The 8,989-nt window shown below is 44.1% G+C and overlaps 1 protein-coding gene across 1 annotated transcript; it reads right to left on the bottom strand.

The window, feature by feature from the left end:
• Window positions 1–2,462: 2,462 nt before the first annotated feature.
• Window positions 2,463–8,438, bottom strand: foxo3a (forkhead box O3A). The gene is made up of 2 exons (XM_071896488.2): window positions 7,911–8,438; window positions 2,463–3,797 (listed from the first exon to the last, which is right to left on the bottom strand). Exons 1-2 carry the CDS (start codon window positions 8,436–8,438, stop codon window positions 2,463–2,465), a joined length of 1,863 nt encoding a protein of 620 aa, XP_071752589.1.
• Between the last annotated feature and the right edge of the window lie 551 nt (window positions 8,439–8,989).

Here is an 8,989-nt window from a genome sequence, read left to right as displayed (position 1 = left end):
GATACAGTATGTTGTCCATGCTCTTGGGCTTTTTAGACTGTACTGCGCTGTGACAGTAATTTGTTATTAGAATATATAAATATGCATGGTGCACCAATTGTTGAGCAGCATTTATCTCAGCAACCTTCCATCCCGTATTCAAAAAACCTTGACTTCAGAGTCAGAGTAGGTCCAGTCTTCTTGGATACAGCATATGATTGGTTCTTAGCTCATGATGTGATTATCCAATAGCAAATCACCTCCACTGTGGTTGCAGAGTGAAGTCTGCAGCTGTGTAATTCCACTAGGGATAAAAAAAAAAAAAAAAGGTATATCAAAAACTCGAGAAATTCAGTGCTTCTTCAAGCTTTATTTACATGCACCATCTCTGATACAACCAAGATAAGAATTGGAAATACACCTGGCAATGTCAACTTGATGTCTTTTTTTGTAGGAGCAATAGGAAGAAACGATGTATGGACATTGGCAGTGGGTGTTACTCAAAAATACTGTCGATCAGAGAAAGTGACCTTGAAAAAAACCATTATGATTCAACTCAGTATGTTGCATTTTAGGTTGAAATCCACCATATGAAGCTACAAAAAACCCTATATTTGGAAGCATAATGGTGCAGAATATCACTGCAAAATCAAAAACTAAGCCAATGAGATCAAACAAATCAATATTTCTGTCACACCAACATCAGTTTAACTCGACAGGGCATAACATTTGGATTTTCTTCACAACCCTAAAGGTGTGTACAGTGCTGAATGGAATATTTAAACAGTTTCAGGCACCACTTGCCATTGTCTGCCTGTGTTAATCAATGCCTGTTTTAGGTGGTCAAAATGTAGGTCTAGTTGAATAGATCATCAAAACAGAAGTGCTTACCCACAATACCTAGTCTCACCACACTATGCATAATGGAAATGCTTTTATCTCAGTGTAAAAAACAAAACAAAAAATTCAATAGATATGTTCCCTGAAACATGGATGGTCAAGTTCAATTTAATGAGCACACCAATTCACTGAAAGGCCCTTTGGCTGTTTCCAGCTGGCAAAAATGTAAACAAAAAAAATTAATCCTGCTGTTCCTACAAAAACTGTGCTGATGTAATTTTGTTTGCCCTTAGCACTGGATCCTAATATTTATACACTCTGTATCCCCTTATTTCCACTTATTTAAATGCAGAAATATTTTGGCAATATTTAAAATACTGTGGTTGTTCTTTCTCACCTAAAATGGCAAACTGCCAAGATATTACACAACGTCCTCATAGGGTTGAAAACACTATTACCCAGCACCTGCTATAGTGCTGATAACAAAGGGAGGCTACTAATGCCGCTCCATTTGCAGCCACTCCCTGCTATCTTCTTATTTATAGCACCAAGTACTCCTTCGAATTACCGAACACTGAAATATTGTATTTGAGTGCTCTGGAATCTCAAGTGTGGTGATTTTATTCCAGTACCAAATAGTCCTAAGTGCTTACTAAATGGTAAATGGTGTCAACTATAGCTAATATCATGTTCATGTTAAACACTGTCCTTATTTCTGTCCTAAACTCTGTATACTGAGCAGTACTTCCAATATTGCAGTAAGTGGAAGAGGAGGGGCAAGGTGAAGGAAAGGGAGCTGCAGCAGAAACACCGTATTATCGAGAGCTTCAGTGATGCACCTCTTCAGAAGGAACAGAATTCACAGTAATGTCACTAAAATCACAGGGTAAAATTCGCAAAATAAAAATAAAACATTACATACAAAACCACACAATGTAGATCATTTCACATCTTGATAACATTTTACCTCTACAGATCGATATTTGGTGCATGACTCGGTGCATCAATGGGGGGGGGGGAAAAAGCTTCGCAATAACACTTTTGTTTTTAATCATTTAGTCCACTTAGGCTACGTCTCTCAAAGAAACTTAAAGCTTATCAAGTATCCTCCACTGGAACATAATAATGTAACATTCTCTGCAGCTTGTTCTGTAAACAGGCTGTCACCCACCATAGGCTGACAGCTGGTTTGGCAAAAACGTGTTGGTTTAGGTACGAAAGGGCGTGAAAATGGAAAAAAAGCAGGGTGAAAACATAATTCATCATCAGTTCCATGTATCACCTTGTGATATGAGTGATTCCCTGAGACTAGCAAGAGTTGACGTTTTTCATATTGTTTTAACAAAATCTCCTTCAATTCCATTCCAGTCAATAATACCATTGTTCACGCTGCCCAGACATTGATCTTTTTAAAGAAATCTTTTCTCCACTGCAAAGACACCATTTGTGTGTCTTAGACATTTAAAATACAGTACCAAACGTAATGCCTGACATTAAAAATAATGGAAAAAACACACTACATGAATACACTTTCACATGTTCTTTCTTCCCTCTAGTTGCACAATGCAGGACAATGATCCCCAATATACATTTTCCCCACTTTTTTTTTTTTTTTAAACCACGCTGAGCGCTGACAGAACTTCTCAGCTTGGGACCCAACTCTGGGGTGAGGTCTGTTTAGAGCTGGAGAAACTTCCTGAATTCCTGTTAGCATTCTGGGCAGAGGTGAGGTGAGAATCAAAGCTCAAGTCCAGGCAATCTGCATCCATCAGTTCATTGCGGATGATAGAGTCCATGTCACACTCAAGACTGCCATTGAACACGTCTAGGTCCAGGTCGGCAGGAAAGCGGTCCTGAGCGGACAGACCCGGGCCAAGCTGCATAGAGGCGTTCTTGCTGGGAGACTTCAGGTGCTGCTGCTTAGCATCAGCGTGGCCAGCGTCGCTGCTCAGCCCCAGACCTCCATTGACAGAGGTTGACAAGCCAGCTTGCCAACCAGGCACTGATGAACTTTGGGCCTGACCTGCACCAGCCTGGTTCACCAACATAGGGTCTTTGCGGAGCAGCATGGCATTGCGGCGGGAGTTCTGCAGAGCGATGGCGGTGCTGGCCTGCGACATCAGAGGGTCGGACTGGGTGAGCATGACATTGCTGTGGCTGTGGGACTCCAGGCTGAGCAGATCCTGCAAGGTCTGGTGATCACTGAAGTGAGGGATGCAGGAGAAGGTGGTCTGCTTGTTCTCCTGGATGGTCTGCATGGGTGATTGCCGCAGGCTTGTGATGGACGGAGGGCTAAAAAGAGAGTTAGGCCCGTAGCTGCCAGAGGGGCTACCCAGACTGCTTCCTGAGCAGCTGAACGTAAACACTGAGCTCCCCTGCCCATTGGCTCCACTCTCTTCCTCTCCAGGAGGAGGCTGCTGGGATGCCGTCAGGCTGATATTGTCCAAGAGATCGTCCATCAGGTTGTCAGAGAGCCCGTCGTTGAGGTTCATGGTACCTGCCAGGTCAGAGAGGCCCGTGGGCCCCGTGGAGGGCGACATGCTGCTGGGGCTGGAGTAGAGCATCGGGGAGAGGGGCGAGTCATCGTCAGGCACCTCGTCCAGCTCCAGGTTGGCCAGGATGGGGGAGAGACGGCCGCTCAGTGTGCTGGCGTTGGAATTGGTCCGGGAGCGGAAGTCTGTCCAGGCATCCAACTCGTCACTGCTGCGGGAGGTGGGGCTTCCCGTCCATTTGGAGAGGCTTGAAGAGCTCTCTGAGCTGCCGTCCTGGGCCGCCTGCAGCGAGGCTTTCTTCTTGGTGGCACGGCCTCTAGCACCCTTGATGTACTTGCTGTTGTCCATGGATACAGCCCGTCGCCGTGGAGCTTTGCCTCCTTTCCCACCCTCTGGGTTGACCATCCACCAGGAGCTTTTCCCTGTTCCTTCATTCTGGACCTTGACAAAACGACTATGGAGGGATAGATTGTGTCGGATGGAGTTCTGCAACGAAAGTGCATAAAGACAGACTTAGAAATGCACATATTCAGGTTTTATAAAAAATGTTTTTATGTATGATAGCATTATTTCTTAAAGCACTTATGAAAATATGAATTGTACACACCTACAGGACCATTTTAAACCTTTACATAGATTAGCAGCCTTGCTGTGCAGCTATTATTCATGTAAGTTTGGAAAGTCTTATATACAGTAGTTTGCTTATAGGTCTATGTACTTTGTATAAAGGTAAGAAATGCGTTTGTGATCAACGTTCCACTATGAGTAAAACTGAAGACTATAAACAGGCAACATTCAATGCTGTCGGCCTATTTCAGGCTTTATTTTTTGGTACTAAACAAACTATCAGCACCAAGCATTGTGAACAATGCTAACACTGCAGGTGATCAAAATGTCTTCTAAGAGAGACTTCCTTGCACCTCACACCATGACCTATTTCTGGCTGCTATGAAAGGTCTACAGGATTTCCCTGGAGATATTCCCAACCATGTACAAAATTAAACAGCTGGAGCCAGTATGCTCAGCCCACACTAAATGACACTGCAGTAACAGAGGAGAAACTGCAGTGATCTCTGCAGTGGAAAGGCCAACTTCATAGGACAGTTCTGGGAGAGGTCCAGTATAATCCTCATAAGCTTGAATTAACTTTAGTGAACCGAGGTCCTATTTAAATCCATAGTCCATCTCTCAGAAGACTATACTAGTCAAACACTAAACAACCAAATACATACACATTCCAATTAGAAAGGGATGTAAACAGTCTAAACAAAAACACCATGGAACCTAAACGCAGCTTTGAAGGGAGGCGCTCTCTTTGTGATGAATGGGAGATCAAGCATTGGCCACAGTCTTCTCATGTATACTATGAGTCAATGGCAATGGCCTGCTGACATCAAACTTCTAGCAAAGCCCTTGCTCAAAGCCAATTACAGGATTAGGTCACCTAGCAAGCACTTTCATCACTTACGACACACATGTGACTGACTCTTAGACCTAATGCTCAGGTGCCTCCTAGCTTATTTCTTTTTTTTTGCTTCACCTAAGTTAGCTGGCAAGGTTGATGGGATTTGCCAACCATTCAGAATAAACCAATGGTCATTTAGTTGGGCTAGATTTCTCACTTAACCCAATCTTTAACTCATTTTCACTAGTGTGCGTGTTGGTGGCTTTCACAAAACCATGCCCATTCCTTCCACTACAGTATCAGTGACCGGTCTGCAACTTCAGGGAACTTGTCCATTTCCATTAGTTCTATTTCCGTTTTCATAACCAATAGGCTGGGTTGATATATGATGGAAACATTTTGCTCATGAGATTTGCTCTTTTTGAATTTGGATGAAAACATGGGCAAGTAAACATAAGGGGAAATGTTATGCATTATTTGCATACTGAAAGTACACCTCCAACCCACAATTGACAGTTTTGACTAACTCTAGCGAAATATTGACTTAGGCCAACTACAGCAAAACTATAGGCATTGATGTCCCTATTCTATATGGTGAGAACCCTGGTCCTTCAGAACATGTGTGCTTTCACCACCACTTAACCAATCTCCTTGTATTTTGTATTTGGTATTTAAGAATTGGTTTTGAGGTTGCACTGAGTTTGTGTACTAAGAAATACGGCATCCAGTGCAAAATCACTGTGCACTAATCAAACTATGCCGCCTCGTGTAAAATGGATTGAGCCCTTGGCCCTTCAGCAGTTTCAAATGTTTTATGATTAACTGTGCAGTCCAATTTCATTTAAGCTTTCTGCTGTTTAAATGTTTGTTTAGGTGCATCTAACAATAAAAGACCCTGGGTGCTTTTGGCTCCTTATGGTCAACCAAGTAATAAGAACAAGACCTTCAAATCCCCTGAATTGCATTTTGTCTTTTCTTTGCTTCTAGGAACATCAAAGACTTTCTGTTGTCAGGCTGGATATATGGATGGGGAGAGTGAGAATAGCTTGTTTTCAGTAGAGACAAGTTCCAAGTAATCAAATTGAGTAGAGCATATCTATTTCAGACATTTCCCCCCCAAGAAGTGTCTTGCACTGTCAACAACAATGATATCTGATATCAGATTTGTCAACTAGGCTTGAACTGTGTTAGCCTGTATCAATTAAATGCTACACTATACAGCCTAATGTGCTGACACGTCTCCTGCAGCCTTTGTCTTTCAAAACTGACACACATTAGTAAAGCGAGACAAATATCGCAACATAATGTTTACCATTTCATTATAGCGAATAGTAGCACCATCAAGGCTGCAACAGCTGCACCACGGTTTGGTAAGATATACAGTAAACCAGGACCGCATGTATAACAACCTGATGACCTACACAACATTCCTGTCATTTCCTGGGTGGTAAAAGGACAGTATGCTGTGTAACTACTAGGCCTACTGAAAAGAAAGGGCTAGACATATTGTATTTGTTCAGCTACTGGGAAATGTCTGTTTCCTGTATACTGTGCTGGTACATACAGCATGAGCCGTATAGCATTTAAAAGATAAATCACAAAGAGCAAACTCCTGCCTTCCCCTCCCCCACACAGTCACAGCAGTGCTGCAGCACCCTTTGAGCAAAGCCTCGTTCTGAGCAGGGACTGGAGCAATGCCAGTTCAGCCACAGCCACATCCAACGTGAAACAGTGAACTTCTCTCACATTGCTACACATTGACCTACATAATTTATAGTCGGCTGATTGATTCTCGTGCCCTGGCCACATGAAAGATGGTGTGGCACCCAGCAGCCAGTGCCACTGGCTGGCCTATGATGCTAGTGCTGGTATTCTAATATGAGAGCTTGTGTAGAGAGCAGCACATTATACAGTGCTAAACACATCCATAGGGAGTGAATATTCAGCTTGAATTAAAGACAATCCAATTACAATATGGAAAATTTAACCTATAAAGCTGCACACAAATCTCATCATGGACTCTGGAATCAAACGGATTGTGTTATCATGGTATCCCAATGGGAGAGAGGGGGGTGGGTCTGTATTTACTGTACTTCAGTCTCAAGCTGGATATGATTAGGACTTTATGCATATTGTCCCTCCCAACCCTTGTGTAGATGACCAACCTTAAGCTAATTGCTGAATGTCACACACGGCTACAAAGCATCTCCTAGGAAATGCTGATGTCAGCACTTCTGAAACCCTAACATTAACCCTTTCCTGTGTGAGACAATATTTGTTTGCAGCCACTGAACGTTTCTGGTAGCACAGGAGCATGCAAACCTGAATGGATTGAGATACTGACAACCAGCAAGCCAATACATTACCTAACTAAACTGACAATATTGTGCAGATTATTCAGTTCACTGAAGAAACCCCAGAATAGGCCTGCATCTCACATCTACAGTTGTGCAGGATTACAAACCTATTTCCAGAGTTTTTCCCCCCCATTTAAATCCTGCAAAGCTCAGAGCTTTCATCAGACTTGATTCCATGACAGATGAATTGGTTTTCCAGGCCAAACTAATCCTTAAAATCAAACAGAAGCAGGACCCTACTGCAGCTTGTAAGAAGCCCCAATACTACACTAGTGTGTACAGCTCAGATGAAAGTCACATTCACTTTGCATTGCCTACATGTTTTGAGTCTAATTGTCATGCTTTATAGTAACTACCTTGCCTTTAACTGAGGTCCAGAACTGGATTTGTATGTGCTTAGATTTGTAGGTGCAGAACTAAGAGTCTGTACATTATATTTGCAATATAATGTACAGACTACTAGCCTTGTACCCTTGTGTTTTGACACTGGCCTGGCCTGGGTTAGATGTCATTTGACAGTAAAGCACAGACTCGCCCTGTGCCTATCAGGCAGCCACACATTTGTCCACTTATTATCTGTAATGCAGACAACACTAGTACTTCAGATCACGATCAGATCATCACGAGTGACACCCAAATATGAGTCAAAAGGAACCTTATAACACCAAGAAACCCCTGAAAATGGAGGTGGTATCGTTATCAGTCATATGCCACTGTAAACAACAACAACCTGGTGTTGCACCTTGCTCCTTCAATGAGAGGCTGATGCTTTGTGTGCCTTCACACCACAGTATGGTCTTTCTTTGTTATGATGACAGAAACCATGTCACCACTCACCTTCCAGCCAGCAGAGCTATTGCTGTCGCCTTTGTCCTTGAAATATGGCACAGACCTCACCATCCAGTCATAGATTTGGGACAATGTGAGCCTTTTCTCGGGGGAGCTCTCAATGGCCTGGGTAATGAGGTCTGCATAGGAGTAGTTGCCCCAGGCATTCCTGCGGGCAGAGGACTTCCTCAGCTGCTGGGACGCGGAGCCGCTGAGAGCCGCGGCGGGGGTTTGTGTGGATGAAGGGGAGCCGTCGGTGCCTTCCTCCTTGCAGGAGCCACCCTGCACCTCCACGGGCTGCGAGGTGCCGCTCAGCTCCCGGGGTTTAACACTGGCTTTCTGAGCGACGCCGCTCTCTGTGTCATTCTCATCATCCTCTTCTTCTGGGATTACGTCAGTGTCATTTGTTCCGGGCTTGCCCGCACCAGACTCCGGACGAGGCAGGGGCCAAGTGCAGGACCGTGGCCTTTTCTGGGGCTCGAAATCTGGATCTATTTCAACATTTAAGGGAGGTTCATTGTGCGATGCCTCGGCCATGTTAATCGCAATATCTCGGTCGTTGCACAAAGGGTTAGAAAATCACTCAGGTCGCATTCCATCAATGTTGTCGGTTGGCTTCGTTAACAATTTACTATGCACGATATGCAAATGTCCACCTTGTAGCCCAGGCCAGCACGTGTCTGTCCTCTCGCAGACGCTTATCCGTCCCAGACAAACGGGTCGGGATGACCAGCATTAACAAAATATTGCCATTTCCAGCGCACAGCCCACACCCCTGTGGAAATGCATTGCAATTTCGCGAAATGTGTAGTTAGGAAGAGTCAGCAGCGACTCTTGAAGGAATCCAAACGGCGTTCCTTTACAAGCGCCCGTCCTGAATCGCGATCCTGCGACATGCATGCCAAAAATATTACAACATTAGTGTCACCACATCAGCTTAATCATTCCGTATATTCCGCTGCCATCTTGACCGTTTCCTTTCCCAAGTTCTTTATCATCCGTGCAGCGAGCTGCCAGTGTGCTGCTGTCTGGAGACCATCAAGGCGGAGCGGAGGTTGGCTTCAATAGGCCCCGCTCCTGAAAAGCTG

Source organism: Centroberyx gerrardi, chromosome 17 (genome assembly GCF_048128805.1).
Source record: "Centroberyx gerrardi isolate f3 chromosome 17, fCenGer3.hap1.cur.20231027, whole genome shotgun sequence".
Taxonomy (NCBI): Eukaryota; Metazoa; Chordata; class Actinopteri; order Beryciformes; family Berycidae; genus Centroberyx; species Centroberyx gerrardi.
The sequence above is the reverse complement of the archived record's forward strand: the minus strand, read 5'-3'. Positions and strand labels throughout refer to the sequence as shown.

What these genes read in the sequence shown, in the direction of transcription:
- foxo3a (XM_071896488.2), bottom strand. Translation starts at nt 8,438, where the DNA reads ATGGCCGAGGCATCGCACAATGAACCTCCCTTAAATGTTGAAATAGAT. An exon ending in ATAGCTCTGCTGGCTGGAAG is followed by an intron (nt 3,798 to 7,910) that starts GTGAGTGGTGAC and finishes CTTTCGTTGCAG; the next exon opens with AACTCCATCCGACACAATCT.